This window comes from Cricetulus griseus (assembly GCF_003668045.3).
Source record: "Cricetulus griseus strain 17A/GY chromosome 1 unlocalized genomic scaffold, alternate assembly CriGri-PICRH-1.0 chr1_0, whole genome shotgun sequence".
Lineage (NCBI taxonomy): Eukaryota > Metazoa > Chordata > Mammalia > Rodentia > Cricetidae > Cricetulus > Cricetulus griseus.
This window is the reverse complement of record NW_023276806.1, coordinates 224129155-224148257: the sequence shown is the minus strand read 5'-3', so window position 1 is coordinate 224148257 and position 19103 is coordinate 224129155. Positions and strand designations below refer to the sequence as shown.

The 19103-nt window shown below is 38.3% G+C and overlaps 1 protein-coding gene across 1 annotated transcript in view; it reads left to right on the top strand.

The window, feature by feature from the left end:
* Window positions 1-8493: 8493 nt before the first annotated feature.
* The window catches only part of Cntnap2 (contactin associated protein 2), a 1481094-nt gene continuing 1470484 nt past the window's right edge, over window positions 8494-19103 (top strand). Inside the window, exons 1-2 of the mRNA XM_035451404.1 lie at window positions 8494-8656; window positions 13776-13886. Of these exons, the coding sequence (XP_035307295.1) occupies window positions 8494-8656; window positions 13776-13886 (274 nt within the window). The remainder of the gene's footprint in view (window positions 8657-13775; window positions 13887-19103) is intronic.

Genomic DNA, 19103 nt, shown 5'->3' with positions numbered 1-19103 from the left:
TCCTCAGGCCACTGTATCATGGAGCACAACTGGGAGGAATTACCACTTAAGATACCAGGCAACATTTTCCCTGTTGTCCTGTCAAAAGATAGATGCAACTGAAAATCTAAGCTGGTTCAATAATCAGATTCTGGCAAAAGAGTACACACTGGATTAAGTAAACAGCTGACAGGTTGTTCAAGCTAAGTCTTTACACTTTAAAACATGAAGTTATCCAAGGTGATTTTCCTTTGGATAAACATTGACAACAAATTTTGTGGATTTCTTAGATTCGTAGCCTTAAATGACAGTGTTCACAGAGAAATCAGAAGGATTTCTAAATAGGAAAAGAGTGCGTTGTACATTAAAATTTCACTTCCTTTATAATATATTAAATGTTCTTTTTTTTCTGTAATTAACGGAACCCTGAATTTCTCATTGTCATGGGCATCATTTTCTTTGCATTTAATCAACCCCCCTCCTTACAACCCTACAAAGCCCTTCCATAATTCTGCCCTCAGCAGCTCCCCCCAACATGCCCTCCTCTCAGACCTCTTTTCTCTTGTGTGATGTTTATACCAGGCTTGTTCCTTCTTCAGAAAGCTTCTGCTAGAAAGCCCTATCCAAGAGGTCTTCCTGGGTCATTAACCAGATGCCATTAACAATCCAATCCAAACCCTTGTCTTCCTCTTCTGCTTTATTTTCCTTGAAAACAGAAACTATTATATGAAGTACTTTATGTTTTTAATATTCATTATAAATGAGTGTTCACTGTTACCACATTGGACAGTCGATATCTCAAGGAAATTGACAAATACATATCAACCTTCCACATAGCACCTTGCATATTTATCCTTAATATAATTCATTTTTCATATTGTATGAATTGAGGGGCATTTCGAAACTGTAGAAAGCAGAAGAAATTGAAGGCCAGCAAAGATTTAATTAATGAAAGATCACATAATTAGCATTTGCATGAGCATATTTTTCAGTCAGGTTTTTAAACTATGAGCATAGCTTTTGCAGAGCTGATCTCATAGACTAATTTTTAGCCTTCGAACACACATACTCTCCAGTTAATTAAACATTCTCCTACAGCTTCTTTTTACCACTGTAAAATTCTCCACTTTTCACTTTGTACCTACAGAGCACATGACAGCAATGACCTAAGCCAGGAACACTAGACAATATTAGAGTAGTTCAGTCACTTAAAGACAGAAGAAGAGTAAAGTGTTTAGGAACACAGCAGAATAGAGCTTCTTAGTGTAAAATACTCTTCTTTTATTACCAGTTAATTAAAATTACCCATCCAAACTTTAATGTGCAATCCCAGCAGTGAGATGGGAGAAGATGGGATCATCCCCTGCAGTATGAAGGCTGCCTATCCTTTTATATGCAGCAGAAAACAGCAAAGAACGTCATCTCAAATGAGATGAAAGATAAAGACCAATTTCCAAGGTTTCCCTCTGACACACACACACACACACACAAACACACACACACACACAAAAAAAAAAAAAACTAGGAATGTAGCTCTGCCTCTTTCAGAGTTTAAAATAATATCACCACCATCAATTAGTGATCACAGTTTCTCTGGTTTGAACACTCAAGTTCAGGTTATCCTAAAAGGAAATAGTGTAAAAAATAGAAAGAAAGAAAGAAAGAAAGAAAGAAAGAAAGAAAGAAAGAAAGAAAAGAAACTCCAGTGATCAAGTGTTGATCAGAATTAAAATCTGAAAAGCAATTCTGGATCTAAGAAATGGAAGGAACAAGGTCTTTATGATTTCATGCTATGGAATTTAGTTATATAAAAGTAAGAAAATAGATTTAATGGAGATAAAAGCTTAGCTTACTTTGAAAAGTCTCACAAATACACTTCTTCTGGAGAGTATATCACAGTTTAGTGGATAATTTGAAATGGATTCATCTGTTGCACCATCTGTCAGAAGCAGAGTGCAGCTGCTAAATGTCCAGCAGAATTTGAACTATGTCTCCAAGTAATTTGCCCTTGGTACATGCCAACCGGACAGTTTCCTATTTGATTTACAGCAGCTAGGTTTGCAAGTGTGCCTGGGATTCAGCCATGCTACATTTGCATTTTCTTCTGAACGTAATTCTATGACCATCAAAGAATAAAAATAAAATTAGTGTGAACTAACATAGACTTAGAGCTAAAATATTGAATCTTTCCCTTTCATAATCTGTTGTACAGAATATGTCCAAAATTTTAAATTGGTAAAATTCAGGACAAAGGTTTTCCTCATGCGAAATGAGAGGGGAATGTCTCTCAGTAGGTTAAAGAATGAATCCAACTCTGTCCAGTAATTCAGAGTTTTAAATGGTAAGTATAAAAATGGCCTGTCTTTTAGGAGCAGAATCGAAAAGTTGACTATGTCTCCATATCCAAATCTAGCTAGTGTTTATATTGCTCAAGTTTAGATTGACTTATTTCCACTGATGCCTTGGCTCACTAACTGCACAGCTAATGTTTCTTGTACATCTCTGAGGCTCTGGCTATAGTGGTCACAAAACCAGTTACAGTTCCCACTCTCACTGCAAGAAAGCAAAAATGTGAGCTGGAAAGCAAATAGATCATTTTAAATTTCAATTAATGCCATGAACAACATAAGGCTGTGTGATACCATATCAAGTACTGTCTGGAAAGTGCAAACATGGACATGGAGTTGATGATTTGTGACGAATGGGTCAGAGATGGTGTCTGTCTGTCATGGAAACCCTAAAAGGAGCCAGGCTTTGTATACCACTGAGCAGAGTTCTAGCTGGGGAAAATTGCTCATAAGACAAAGGGCATTATAAAAAGAGAAAGGCACAAGAAACAACAGTTTAATTTCCCAGAAAGAAGAAGAAAATAAAACATTCATAGTTATGGCAGGGCTGGACCACCCAGTGCCGTAGTGGAGACTGCATTTCAGATTCATTGAGAAGGGAGGCAAGCAGGAGGCTGTCTGGTAATGCCTTAATCTGATCTCCATTTATAAAAGGTCCATTTGGCAACTGTGAAGAGAATACATTATAAAGAGATAAAGATCAAAGCAGGAAGTAAGTACCCAATAAATATGTATTGAATGGACAACTAAGATGACATTCATGTACTTTATTGAGTTGCATAGCTATTGAACAGCTGATTATGCATGAGTCTCTTGGAGAACACCTTTTAAAACTGTTAGAACATTTCTGAGTTAAAACAGGTAGGTCTAATATGGCACAGAAGATAGTGAAATTGATGTGATGATATTATAAACAACATTCTCTTAAGTCAGATGAAAATTGGGTGTGGGGAGAACTTAGCTGCTAGTTTCAGCATTATTGGGAGGTCAGCATAGCTCCCAAAACCAGTATAACAACAGGTATGAGTTTTAACTGAGCTAAGTCAAGAATGGCATATTCTTGATAGGTCCTGAAAAGCACAGCATTTATAACCAGATAACTAAGGTTTCGTTGTGACTCTAATATCTTATAGCGGTAAGATCTTAAGCTTTGTCTTGGAAATGGTAATTATACCTATCCCAAATAATTATGTTCATAAATACTTCTTAAAAATTCATTCAAAATATTAGTTAATATTTATTGACATGAAAGTACTCCATAAATAATTAATATTCCTATTTTTTATCTTCTGATTTCATTTTAATGATTTCTACTCTCCATATATGGTCCAAATTGGCAATGATGAGTTTGAAGTGCAGAAGGCTGCCTCAATCAAGATCTTGAATACTAAAATGCATATTGAATTCTTTGGCTTATTCTGTACAGAATGGAAACTCAAAAAAAAAAAAAAAAACCAATTAACTGTGGAACGCTTAGCCCTAAATGTAACATCTACATCACATCTATTCCATTGGTCATTGCAGAAGAGGGGAATAGAAAGACTGTAAAAGCAGAAGTTTGAGGCAAGTGCTGTGAAATGGTGTTTTCTGAATATTATAGGTCCATTACACACAAGAACTCAAAGAAGCAATAGCTGCTTGAATGAGACCCACATAAGATCAGCAGTCACAATTCTATTGTGGATATGGAAAGAACTCGTGTAGCCTAAACACTAGCAGACACACTATTGGCAGATGCTGCTGCCTGAGTAATGGAGAGTCTGCTTCCTTCAGAGATATGCCCCTAAGCATGTTGCCCTTGCTCCAGGGAATAGCCCCATGCCTATGAGCATACAGACAGCATGAATCAGATTCCGTGACTTTTAAAAGAATGACTTGAAGTTGGGAAGAGAGCATGAGGTGTCTAGCAAGAAGTGAATGGATGTAGTGGGAATGAGTATTACCAAAATTCACTCTAAGTGCAAGTAACATTCTTAAAGAAAAAATAAATTATGTTATGACAGAATTAATAACTATACGGATACAGCTTTGTGTGGCAAGAAATAGGAAAGATTCAGAGAAAAGTCAAAGAGGAGAAGGAGTAGATTGTTGCTTAACTAAGGAAGATAACTATACTTTTCCTTGCATGCAAAATATATGCCCTTAGTTCCTAGTTGCAGTTCAGCTAAATTAGCTCATGATGAAAATATAATTGAACTTCTTTTTGGCCACTGTCTCTCCAATGTTGTTTTCTGTTGTCTTATACAAAAACACATACATTGTTTATTATTATTGTTTTATATATATGTGTGTTTCTTACTTAGGGTCTCCATTGCTTTGATGAAACATCATGACCAAAAGCAACTTGAGGAAGAAAGTGTTTATTTTGTTCATAGTTCCATATAACAGTTCATCATCAAAACAATGAGGAACTAATGCAGGGCAGGGACCGGGAGGTAGGAGCTGATACAGAGGCCACAGAATGCTGTCTATTGGCTTGCTTCCCATGACTTACTCAGCCTGCTTTCTTACAGCAACCAGGACTACCAACAGAGGGATGCCCTCAGCCTCAATGGGCTGGACAATTCCCCATAAATTACTAATTAAGAAAATGCCCTACAGGCTTGCATACATCCTAATCTTATGGAGGTATTTCCTTAATTGAGGCTAATTTCTCTCTGATGACTGTGGATTGTGTCAACATAACATAAAACTAGTCAATGCTATGTGTGCTTATGTGATTTTTAAGTACACCACACGAATGCAGGAACCCAGAGTATATAGAGGATGGTATCAGATCCCCTTGAACAGAACTGATCTGCCATGTGTGCTCTGGAAACCAATCCCAGGTGTTCTGCATGAGTTACAAGTGCTCAAAAGTGTTGAGCCATTCCTAGCCAAAAATTCCTTTCTTACATAGATTTTATAGAAAATTAATTCGCAATCCAGTTTTATGTTTTAATAATGATTTGACACTTAGATTTTCTGTACAAAGAGAATAACTACCCCATGAAGAATTTAATGCAAAGAGTTAAAATTCTCTGTATATTACAAAATGCATTAAAATGCAGCAGTATCTTCATTGGATCCTATGTGATAGATCACTCAGTAAAAATGCATGTAATGGCAGATTATAAATGATTTTTTGTAATAATGAGCAGATGCACATGAGTTCTATTTAATGCATGTGTATTTCAAATGTAATTAACACACATACGTAAACATAAGTGTCTGTTTTATTAAAAGTGGCATGTAAACATGGGTAATGAAGATAATCCATGAAAGCTACTGTTATGGTGATGAGAATATTTATCAGTACTGTATGAAATTTTATAGAAGAAGAAAACAATGGCTCATATTTCCAGTGACAAAATGTAATCCAGACTAGGATGGTGGAGCAAACATCCTTTAAGTTGATGTATAATATCTAAAGATGGGAGGTTGGGGTGTGCAGCAAAGTGTGGTGATATACACTTTAAGATCTGATAAAGCCACTGGAGATCAGTTTGCAAATCTAGCCATACTAGTTAGCTATACAAACTCTTCAGTGGTGGCAACACCTTTAATCCTAGGATGCAGGATTTTGAGGTAGATTGATCTCTGTGAGTCCAAGGTGACCCAAGGCCACACTAGATTGAGTAAGTTTAAAAGAGTGAATCAGAGCTCATGCTTTTCATCCCAGGATTTGAGAGGTATAAAAGATATAAAAAGGCTTTCAATTTGAGAGTCAGTCTCTAGTCACATTCAGGCGAGCATAGCAGTCTGGGTGAATCTGAGGAGCAGTTTGAGGATCGCCCCTTTAGTCTGAGCTGAGGTAGAGGTAAGAGCTAGTGGCTGGCTGCTTTGCTTTTCTGATATTCAGCATGAAGCTTGAACCCCAGTATCAGTCTCTGGGGATAATACATGGACAAGAGAAGATTGAATATAAGGTAATGTTGTCTTGCCCTAAAGGAGGACAATCATATTTTCTAGTACTTCTATCCTATTTTCTAACCATTTGCTTTTCAATTCCTGTGATTAAAAAAAAAATCATAGACCTGACTAAATATTGAAAAGTGGCCTTTTAAAAAGTGGAAACTGAAGGAGACCATGCATATCATGGCCTTAAGTAAGTTCCTCAAATTCATATAGCAAGAAATAAAACTCTAAGGGGCCTGCTCTTTCTATTGCCATGGTCATGTTGGTAAAATGTTAAAATTAGTGTTATCTTCAAAGTCATGCCTACTTGTCTTAGTCAGTGTTCCACTGCTGTGAAGAGATACCAGGACCACAGTGACTCCTATAAAAGAAATAATTTCACTGGAGTTTGTTTGCAGTTTCAAAGGTTTAGTACATTGTCATCATGGCAGTCAACATGGCAGCACGCAGGAAGACATGGTGCTGGATAAGTAGGTGAGAGTTCCACATTTGGATCCGCAGGCAGCAGGAAGAAAAAGGCACTGGGGTTGGATTGGGCATTTGAAACCCATAGCCCACCACCTGAGCAGTCTGCCTCCAGTGACACTCTTCATCCAACATAGCCACACCTACTCCAATAAGGCCACACCTCCTAATCCCTGTCAAGAAGAGCCACTCTCTAATAACCAAGCATCTTCATTCCAATATATTAGTCTATGGGAACCCATCCTATTCAAAACACCACACAAATCTAAGAAAATACTTACCACATATTGTTAAATAAACAAACAAAAGTGCCAATTTATCTCATTACCACAGTATTTAAAGTAATTATAGAAGTACTGAAGTAAGGGACTGGAGAGATGTTTTAGTAGTTAAAAGAAAGCACTCTTCTTGTATGGGAGTTGAGATGTCAATTCCCAAACCTATGTTGGACAGCTCATAACTGCTTGTAACTCCAGCTCCAGAGGATAGGATGCCCACTTCTGACCTCCACAAACACCGCCAAGCACACACGTAATACTCCCTAACACAAGCACACACACACACACACACACACACACACACACACACACACACACACACACACACGAGCTCACACACTTAAAAATGAATTAATCTTTCTTAAAACATGTATAGAAATAAAACACTAATTTGTTGCAAAACCAACAGATTTTAAGGGAAAATTCAACACTTAACTAAAAGAAAACATAAACTGTAGATTAAACTTCAACAAGATTTGGCCTCTGGGTGTGATTATACACCAGAAAAGTTCTTTGGGTGATGAGAGTTTCACAAGGACATGGAATGAATGAGCTAAGTGTGTTCTGTATTATAATATGGTTCTAAAGCTAGCAAGACTTTGAAGTGAATAAACAATGTCTAGTCAAATAATGTATTTCAAGAAAATAAGACAAAATATCAAGCTGCTGAATGTCCCACAGTAAAATGTGTTCAACCAGTTGCTCAAGTTTACAGAATAAAATAGTAGGTACGTCAAAGCTATAAAGAATTTTCTTCCCTTCACTTAGTTCATCTCTCCCTTCTTCCTTATGCCCTCCCTTTTTTCTCTCCTCTTTCCTTCCTTCTTTCTAAAAACAAAATAGAGAAAAACAAGGACTTACAGTTATGTGGAAAAATCTCTAAAGTATAATAGATCCTTCCAAAGTCTTTTCCTAGCCAGTTTAATGATACTGATAATTTATATTAAAAGCTCTGAAAGGTTGCATTAATCTCAGTGATTACTAAAGAAGTACCTGGGCCGAGACTTCAGTATTCTTCTCACCAAAATCCTAAAAATGTCCATCAGAGTCCATAAAACAATCACTTCATTTGCCCCTGGGATTTCCCACTGTCTTTGTAGTAATGAGTCTAGGAAAATATTCCAGCCCCAAACAGCAAATAGCAGAAAGGGCACAGGAGGCATTAAGCAAGTACACATAAAGGTGAATGAAAAGACAGTCTAGAAAGAATGAGAAACTGAACCAAATGTAATGCTGAAGCCCTGCAAACATATTGCAGAGCCTGAAACAGTTCTAAAGACAAAAGATTCCCAAAGAAATGGCAATTCTACCTAGAAAACCAGGAAGCAGAATCATCAGCTCATGGTTCACTGGGGAATTCAAGACAGTTTTCATGGTGATTGGAGGTAGCATAAGCTATCAAGAGGCCCAGCAAGGCATTCTTTAATGTCTCCTGACTATGGAGGAGCTTCCATAAAATGTGATGCAGATCAATGGTGTAGATGGGCTGCCATAGCTTCCCCTTCAGAGTTAGAGATTTAGGACGCATGGAGAATGCAGGGAGATGCTTTCCAAGGAGAACACATCTCTCCACAGGAGTTTCTTCCCTATATGCAAATAAGATGCTCACTTTACAGAAAACCTTGTTGGTTCTAGTGTCCTTGTTCTTAAAAGCATCCCGGTGTGCCTGGACCTTGCCAGCTTCTTCCAGTAATTCTTGACAGCCGAGAACAAACATTCACAGCCAATAAAAGGCAATAGCTACTTCCTTTCTGTCTGCCAGCTATTTCCTCCATTTCATCCTGAGTTAGTGCTTCATTCTTACAGCTAGTCTGCCTTCCTGATTGACTGAAATTGTATGAAAATAAAACTCAAGACCCATCTGCTCCTCTAGTTTTCATCCAATGTTTCCTGGAAGGAAAGCACCCTAGAGTTGAAATATTCGCAATGGCTGCATGACTGTAGAAGCAGAGTGCACCCTCACACAGGAACCACAATATTGGGCGACCTCAGATCTCTCTCTACCTTCATTTATTACTCTGTTAAGATGCTCACCTCCTTTAGGGCTTTTCCAGATGCCCTGGTGGTTCATAGCTACTGCATTGAACTACATACCTTCACCTAATAGGAAAGCCAAGATTTTAGAAGTTGCCATATGTCTTAATCATTACTGCAATCAGAATAAAAACAGACGGTGCATCATAGCAGGCAGTATGGCAATACACACGGGCCCGGAGCGCAAATACAGCAATCGGCAGGGGATTTAATATCCACTGTGACTTTTCCTTATGCTTAACCTGTTTTCTAGAATTTAATTCTCTTCTTTCCACCTATCTATAGTTTCCCAGTTATTCAGACTTTATTCTTTCTGGACAATGTAAGTGCTCACTAGCAATTCCTCTGCTGAAGACATGGAGTGGGTGTTAAACTACCTGGAAGCCACACAGGTCATACGGTTGTACTGAAGTTCTCTGAGGTTGTGTGGAAGGAAACATGGTCACTGCACTACTAATTAAAGCTGTGCCCTAGTAGCACTTCTAAGAAAGGGAAACTCAGGCTTAGAGTTGGCCAGAAACTTAGCTAAATTCCCTCATTCTTATGTTGCATATTAGAAAAGGAATAAATTCATATATTCATTGCCACGTGCTTCTAAGAGAGTTAAGACTAAAGGACCATTAACATTAACATTTCTAGTGATTGATTATATTCTATGCAACACCAAATTACATTATTAAATATTGTTTTGTGTTGTGTGTTTAGCAGTTTTATATACTGTGCATATATGGAAAATGGGATAAGTCAATTTTATTGCCTGATACGTTTATAACTACGTAAAGCAGGAAGCAAGACCCCAAAAGTATTTATAATTAGTGCCATCTAGAAGAAAACACAGTAAATGCAATAGTTTTATTAAATGCTAAAGTTCTATACTGTGTTTGAAATAAGAAAAATGTGAGATTGACAGTGTTTAATTTGTGACCATTCCACAGTTACCATTTACAGAACAAAATTTATATGTAAACTGTTATTTTTATTATTACAAATTCCATAATTAGGATGATAATTAGATGATTTTAGTTGATTTTTCTAATTTTAAAACATATCTTAATTGATTTCCAAATTAATGAAACATTAAAATCAATTTCTACAAAATCAGTTTTTTAGACTTTAAACATATTCTACGTCTAAATTTTGATTGCATTACCTAAGATATCATTAAGGAGTTACTATAGATGTCATTTTATTTCCATCAACGTAACTCTATATTGTTATTAAATGTTTCTATCAAGAAACATGTCATTTATTGTTGTCAGGTGTCTGAAGGCTTAGACTAAAAAAGATCTTCCCAGCACAGCATTTCTTTCTCTAATGCCTGGATTCCTCATCTTCTTTTGACCAATGAATACTCTGATGTTTCTTTAAAGAGACTTTTCCTGGACATAACACCCTAGAACAGCAGCTACTCCTCACCCACCCACAATGAACCCTTGACCCTCTTTCTCAGGGTTACTCACCAGCTGAAACTATGTGCTCACCACCCACATGGTGATTGGTCTCAGTCTTGTCATGTTGCCTTAGCACACTGAGGGGAAAACATTGTCCCTTCCACTGCTCTGCCATCCTTGCCACAGCACCCTGCCTAATGCCAGTTTAAAGACACGCACTTGCACAGCCTAGGTATTAGCACATTTTCAATGTGATGCAAACACCAGAAAGAAAACTATCAGGTTAGATGCAGGAGCTATGCCAAAACTTACTTTAAAATTAGACTCAAGGAACTAAAAACTAGAAAAAAATTGCATCTTTCCCTCTCATGGCTGGATTTAATAGTACATTTTAACAATAAACAGAAAACCTGTTCACTTAGTGTAGATTGGGAACTCATCTCCTTTAACACATATTTTATGTTCTTCTTTTCAGTCTTTTACATTGAATTTTCTGGGGTATCTAATCATACACACCTGTCAGGTTTCCCAGAGGAGCCTAGAGAATAACTAAGAAAAAATAAGACAACATGCTGTGAAAACAGGTTTGTTCACTTTAAGTTGTAATTTTTAAACACTTGAATGGTGAGGCAGTACACGATGATTCATTCCTCAGTGCCTGTAGGGATTTAACTCCACTTTGGTGAAATCTCACCCTAACTAGTTTATTTCCTCTATTGTTAATGTTGTTTTGTTTTTGTTTTTTTTCTTTCAGCAATGTGTTGCTCAATTCCCTATCTTATTACACAAAACCCTAGGCAAGCGTGGACATTTGTTAGGAATTAAAGACCATCTTTATGAAACTAAGTTCTCTACCATCTTGTAGTTTAACTCTGAATCACAAGAGTAACTTTCAGATAAACTGTGAAATACTTCATTCCCATAAGGATAAAACCTTAGTAGGAAAGAGAGTCAGCTATGCAATGTAATGCCTGAAAAGCCTGTTGGTAGCAAGTTCTGGGAAGGAGAACAGTGCAGGATTAGAATGCTGAGGAGATGACAGCTCTGCTGGTCTCTGGGCAAGCAAAGCTACATTGAGCGCAGACCTGGGAAAGGATTGGGGTGTACCAGGGAACATTTGGGATAGCAAATGTGAAGTCTCCAAGCAGGAGGTGGCTTGCCACTGAAAGAAGAGGACAGGAGTCATTGCATCTAGTCAGTGGTAAAGAAGGAGGTGAGTGAGCCACTGTAGGCTCCAAAGGACTTTAAACATCATTCCAAGTGATTGGAAGCAGATGCCAGAGCACACTCCGACTTCTGACTTCGCCATGAACATTCACCTGGGTGGAGCTGGGTCCCCAGTGACTCTAGTGCAATCAATGGTTATTCATTATCTCACTAATCATATATATATATATATATATATATATATATATATATATATATATTCAGATATATTACATATATGAGGTTAAAATGAAAACATTTGGAATGTTGTTACATTTCTTACTTCTCTTAAGGATACTACAATACCTCTGAGAAAATTCACATATATACAATTATACTTGTCAGTGGGTCAGATGTATAAGGATTTTGGGTATATGAAGTTTGTTTTAAAAATCTAATTTCTCAATGATATAACATGAAAAATTCTATATTGATTGCCAAAATTTATACATAGCCTTCCTTCTTTTCTTCTTGTTTTACTGGATCCATATGTGTTTTGGCTTATATGGACATGTAGTTACATAGACATATTTACATGTACTTTTCACTAGAGTCTATGTATTGGAGATAGCAGGTAGTTTATGTTGTTTTTCTTTTTATTTTCTTTATGTGATTGTGTGAGGTGATGAGGAAGAACAGACTGTCATGGAGATATGAAAGAGGCTATAAAGCTAATTTTTTTCTAATCTTCATTCTATCACAATTTTTTATTTTGTTTTGATAGTCGTTAAGAAAATAAAATGCAATCAACACTGAAAGGGTAAAATCTAATGTGAAGTTCCACAGCATTTGCTCCAAATGACTATTCTAACTGTAGAGACATTCATGGCGTTGTAGATCCTTTGGGTTAGGTTAATTTTAGTGTGATTATTCTAATTGTTTACAATAATTTTAATAATAAAAATTGTGACTAAAAATTCTCTAGCAGCTCCAGCCTCACAGTGAAATTTTTTGTGGGGATACATTTCCTCTACTGTAGACAGAAGATGCTAAAAGAGCAAGATGGTCAGTGGGGTAGCTGAGCAGCTTTATGACAGCAGCTGCTGCCGACTCCTTGTATTAGGTCTGCTGCCCTGGAGGTAAGAATCAGGAGTCAGCAATGTCCGGTGTGACAGGTTAGCACTGGAGGTACTCTCCTGCAGGGAGGAGAACAAACAGAGGAGGCCTGAACACTGGGAAGATTTATAAATTAGGAGATTAAGAAATATACATAAAAAGAAACATTTAAGAAGAAATGACATTTAAAAATTTTGGTGCCATTGAAAAGCCATGTGGACAAAGTTCTACAGATAGCTTCAAGGCAGAAAATCGTAAATTTTTAGATGGTACTCTTTTCCATGTTGACTGTTATTCTTGTTCTCCATTGTGATCAGTTATTTCTTTACCTCATTAGTAAGAACATTTTACACAAGACCTTCTATCTCAAATATTTAGGTACCTAAGACAGTATTATCATCTGCAGGCTCAATGTGATACATCTAACCTCCAGATCTTATTCATCCTGTGCAACTAAAATTACACATGTTGATTAGTGATTTCAACTCTCTGGCTTTGGGTCCTCTTAGTAAATTTCTTTCTAATCTCACGTCTTGAAATTTCCTTGTTTCCTGTCTTCTCTCTGTGATTCGCAAATACCCTGATCATATCTAGGTAATGCCACGTACAAAAGCTAGTAATGAAATAACTGGATTCCGGATTCTCCCTGTGATCCTTCAAGACTGAAATGGAGTTGTGGCCCTCTTGGGGCAATGCTGTTGCTTCTGATTATTACATCAGGATGATTAAAACTGCTTCTGTAGTTTATCACAATGGGTACAACTGAGATACGTAAATTGTGATCATTGGTAAAGGGTATGTTTTGGTGGGTTTTAAAGTCTGTACTATATTAAGTAGTTATTTTAGTGTGTGTGTGTGTGTGTGTGTGTGTGTGTGTGTGTGTACATACACATTTGCCTGCCATGAGCATCAGATTTCCTGGACCTGTAGCTAGAGATGGTTGTGACTTACCCCATGTAAATGTTAGACATTGAAACCAGGTCCCCTGCAGGATCAGCAAGAGGTTTTAACAACTAATCCATGTTTCCCTCCCATTGGTAGTTATGTTAATAAACACAAACTAACCATTTTATAAAGAGATTTAGCAAATTTAGCTTTCTCTGTCTCTTCTTTTTTTCCAGAAAAATGTGACGAGCCGCTCATCTCTGGTCTTCCCCACGTGTCCTTCAGCAGCTCTTCTTCCCTGTCCAGCAGCTATTCCCCTGGCTACGCCAAGATCAACAAACGAGGAGGTGAGCAGCATCTGATTCCTTTGTGGTTAGCCACATGCTATGCTTGTATTTGATGACTGACATATGCATCAGCACAACCAGTATTACCAATCATGTAAGCTCCTGATTGCCAGTCAATCTAGATGACATACAAATACCATAACTTAAAAAAATGACTCCCAATTAAGTATCTATGTATATAGGTAAAACTACATTGGAAATTCCCAGATTTTCTATGATATTTATACACATGGTTTCTGCTGCAAAAGTAGGATAAAAAAGTATAATAATTTCCCAAGTGTTTAGAAGGAATATTTGTTTTTAGAAGTGTATAAAAATTAGTTGTGTCTTTCTATTTATAGACTCTGGAAATACTGGTGAATTCACCTTGGTTCCAGTATCCCTGAGTATTCCTGTCCTATTCTGGATCACAGGTAGCAGTTGGCTTCAGGCTTATGCCTACTATGAGGCTTAGTCTTGGTCTTCGGAATGCACTCCATCACTTCGTTTTCTCAGCAGGCATCCCATGAGTTCCTGCAGCTGCAACATCCTCAGTTTTCCATCAACTCAGCTTCACTCAAGCAGCTACTTGCAATATCTTCTTATGGCTTCCTTGCAGAGACTCCAACCCTGACACACCTTGCTTGCTCTATGGAATTTTCTGGAATATTGTTACAAGTTTCCAATCCTTTCACATTGTACACCCACGGTATCAGCATTCCAATGATGATCCTGGCAAGCTAAGTGCAAACTGAAAATGTCCTTGGCACCCTACCACCATACTTTGGTGGCTTCTGTGCTTTCACTGGTGAAGCTAGGAAATGACTTCCATACGTAATAATCTCTAAGTAGCAAATCCCATCCAGACTCTCCCCTTTCAAATAAATCTGCATTTTCACAAGATGGATCCTTGAGTTGGTTGAATCTTCCCTCATGCCACTGAAGACTGAGGATTCTCCTTGATGAAACTGATCTCTCTAACAACTACCATGGCCTTTTCCACACTTTACTTTTCTACATCTTTAAGCTTGCTCATTTTCCTTTCCTCTCTTAAGTGCATGATTTTCAGTGTTTCTCCTCTGTCTTCCCGCAGAGCTCAGAATAGTGAAAAGTAACTGTTCTACAGGCTGGCAGAGTGCATTGTGTGAACTATCTCTGTAATTATGCTATCTCTTTAGCAATTATGGATTCTTTTTGTTTCTATCCCTTTCCTGTACAAATTTAACCTCACTCATGCTACTTTCCTATACAAAAATTGCAGATTTCATGTTTGTTTTTTTTTTTTTTTCTGTTCCACTTGCTCCTCTTTCTCACTATAAACCTTAGCAAGAACTGTGAGCAAAAGCTGTGGCACAGCTGGAATACTACATGATCCTGAATTTCCTTTCTCAGACAAATCACTTCATTTCTTTTGAATGAAACACCATTCAAGTTCTTACTTCACAGAAGATTACAGGCAGAGTCTTTGTCAGAATGTAATATAGATGTTCTCTAATCCAATTTCCTATAGTTTTCCATCCTCCCCTGGAAACCTCCAATGTAGTTCTAGTATTTCTCCCTCTCCCCAGTCTAAATGGTCCATACCCATCTAAATTCCTTCTACAAACCAGCTGCAATGAGCTGAAAATCACATTTTCATTTACTCGTAGCAACAGCCCCCCCCCCCCAGTAACAGTTTTCCATATTAGCACTATCACAAACACAGAGCCTCTCTGCCTCTTGTTGTATGTAAAAGAAACACATGTATAGAATATATTGTTTTAGGTGGGGGTTTCTATTACTGTGATGAAGCACCTTGGCCAAAAGTACCTTGGGGAGTAAAAAGTTTATTTTACACTTTCAGATAGCAGTCTGTCACTGAGGAAGTCACAGCATGGGCCTGTGACTCCATAACAGTGTGTGAAAACCCCATTTGTAACAGTACCTTACTCTATGCTTTATCTCTTTGTGCCCAACTCATTGATGCTTTCTTAATCTTGTGTCTTTCAAAGTCAATATCAGTTACATGTGTAACTCTTTCCAATGTTACATAAAATCCAAGCCTTTGAATGATTCACAGCAGAATGTTTCTTATGTGTATCTGAATGTCTCTAGATTTTTATAACAATATTATTAGAAAGAAGGATTAGCTAGAGGTGTCCTTTTGTTTGCTTTCCTGGTACTATGATTGAATAGTACTAGGAAAGAGGAGGGAATTTATGAAGACAATAAAATTATTTTGCTCATGTTCCTAGGGCCTCAGAAGCCCCATGCTTCTGATGAAGAGTCCTTGTGTCATTGAATGGTAAAAGGTGTTAAGAGCAGAAAAGTAGATGGAAAGGATGAGAGAGAGGCAAAGCTTTTTCTTTTACTGGAAGGCAACAGTCTAAGCCTGGGCTGCATTGATGGCTTCAGCCATTCTTTAAGGACCATTTTGAATGCATCAGCTCCCACAATGCTGTTTGAGATTCACTTGATTGCTATGATTGGATTTCAGAAGTAGGGCAATGACTTAGAGAAGCACAAGAACCCATGGATAGGCAAAACCAAGTGAGAAGAGGGAAGCAAAACAAAAGAAGATGTGAAATCCAGAGACCTCGAGGGACTTAGGAAAGCTGGCCATGTCTTGCTCAATCATTCTATACCTTATTTATTTTAGACTTTAAAACTATCTTGCAACTGAACTTGGTTCTTGTTGACTTGGCAGCTGACCAGTGACTTCCTGGGATCACCACCCCACCCCACCTCTCTACCCCCTTCTCCACCCCCTCAGTGCTGAGCTTAAAGTCCCTCAGGCTCCCTGGTGCACAGCTTTGTATGTGAATGCTGGGGACCTGCATTCATAGCCTCATGCTTGTGTGCCCAGCACTTTATGCATCTATCCACCTCCACAGTGCCCATACTTTCCTACTTATTTTTTTTTCCTTTTACTAAAAATGGATTTTTTTCTTCACATACTACATCAGGATTAGAGTTTCCTCTCCTCCTACTCTTCCTAGTTCCTTCCCACCTCCCCTCCCACTTGGATCCACTCCCTTTCTGTCTCCCATTATAAATCAAGCAGGCTTCTAAGGGATAATAATAAACTAGAACACAATATAATAAAGTAAAAGAAAAATTAGCACATCACTAAATGGATTTTTTTAAAGGAGAAAAGTGGGTACCTTTCTGCTAGCCCTGCCAAGGTATGCCACTAAGCAAACATGCCACTCCCAACAGAGTTAGAACAAAAGGTTTGTTGGGGAAAGAGAGGGCAAGAGTGAAAAGGCAGAGTGGGGACATGAGAGAGGCAGGCAGGCAGGCAGGCAGGCAGGCAGACAGACCATGGAAGAGAAGCATGAAGAAGAAGCAAGTCAAGAAAAGAAAGGCAAGAAGCAAGAGAAGCAACTCTGACTGGCAAACACTGTTAAAGGGTGTACCTGTATCATAGCTGAAGGGGGAAGCCTGCTGCAGGTGGGAACTAACAATCCTAACAGATTAAAACTTTCTTTGTGGTCTTGAACTCTTTTATTCATTTCCTCCCAATATCTGTTTGTACTGTCATAGATTTCTTTCAGGTACTTTTCCTTTCCTGTCTAAGGATCTCTATCATACTCATGAAGGCTGTGTTAAGGTCTTCTTGTGCTTTATGCCCACTGTGGTAGGATAGTTGAGGTCTTGTGGAGACACATTTGTCCTGATTGTTATTGCTTGTTTTTTTTTTTATGCAGGTATCTAGTCAACTTGCTTTAAGATTGTCCTAGGTGCTGATATCTTGTCTTGTTTTTGATAGGTGTTTGATTCCTCAGTTCCTGTTGTCCTTTTTAAATTTAAATTAGAAACAAGCTTGTTTTACATGTCAATCCCAGTTCCCTCTACCTGCCCTCCTCCACTTTCCCCAACCCCTTATCTCATCCCCTTTCTGCTCCCCAGGGAGAGTGAGTCCTTCCCAGTGGGGAAATCATCAAAGTTTGTCAAATCATTTGGAGCTGGCCTAAGCACTTCCCAATGTGTCTAGGCTGAGAGAGTATCCCTCTATGTGGAGAGGGCTCCCAAAGTCCCTTCCTGTACTAGTGATAAATACTGATCCACTACCAGAGGTCCCATAGTTTGCCCAGACCTACAAACTGACACCCATGTTCATGGGGTCTGGAACAGTCCTATGCTGGTTACTCAGCTATCAGCCTGGGGCCCATGAGCTCTCCTTTGTTTAGGTCAGCTGTTTCTTTGGGTCTCTCCAGCCTGGTCTTGACCCCTTTGCTCATCACTCCTCCTTCTATGCAACTGAATTCCAAGAGTTCAGCTAAGTGTTTAGCTGTGGGGTGTCTGCTTCTGCCTCTATCAGCTACTGGAAAAAGGCTCTAGGATCGCATATAAGGTAGTCATCAATCTCATTATTGGAGAAGGGCATTTAAGGTAGCCTCTCCGCTATTGCTTAGATTCTTAGTTGGGGTCATCCTTGTAAATCTCTGGACATTTCCCTAGTGCCAGATTTCTCTTCAAACCTATAATGTCTCTCTCTATTATGGTATCTCTTTTCTTGCTTTCTTCTATTCTTCCCCTGATTCAGTCTTCCTGCTCCTTCATGTCCTCCTCTTCTCTCCTGTTCCCCCTTCTCTTTCTCCTAACTTCCTCTCCCCTCCCCCCATGCTCCCAATTAGCTCAGGAGATCTTGTCCTTTCCCCTTCTCTGGGGGACCATGTATGTCTCTCTTAGGGTCCTCCTTATTTCCTAGCTTCTCTGGTGGTATGGATTGTAGGCTGCTAATCATTTATTTGCTCTAGGTCTAAAATCCATATATGAGTGAGTACATACCATTTTTGTCTTTTTGGGACTGTGTTACCTCACTCAGGATGGTTTCTTCTAGTTCTATCCATTTGCTTGTGAATTTTAGGATTTCATTGTTTTTGTTTTCTTTTGTTTTCCAATGAGTAGTACGCCATTGTGTGTAAATGTACCACATTTGCTTTATCCTTTTTTCACTTGAGAGGCATCTAGGTTGCTTCCATGTTCTTGCAATTGCAAATAATGGTGCTATGAACATAGTTGAACAGATGGCCTTGTTGTATGAATGTGCCTCTTTTGGTTATATTTTTAAAAGTGGAATTTCTGGATCTTGTGGTAGACTGATTACCATTTTCCTGAGGATCTGCCATACTGATTTCCAAAGTGGCTGCAGGAGTTGGCACTCCCACCAGCAGTGGAGAAGTGTTCCCCTTTTTCCATATCCTCTCTAGCATAAACTGTCATTGGTGCTTTTGATTTCAGCCATTCTGACAG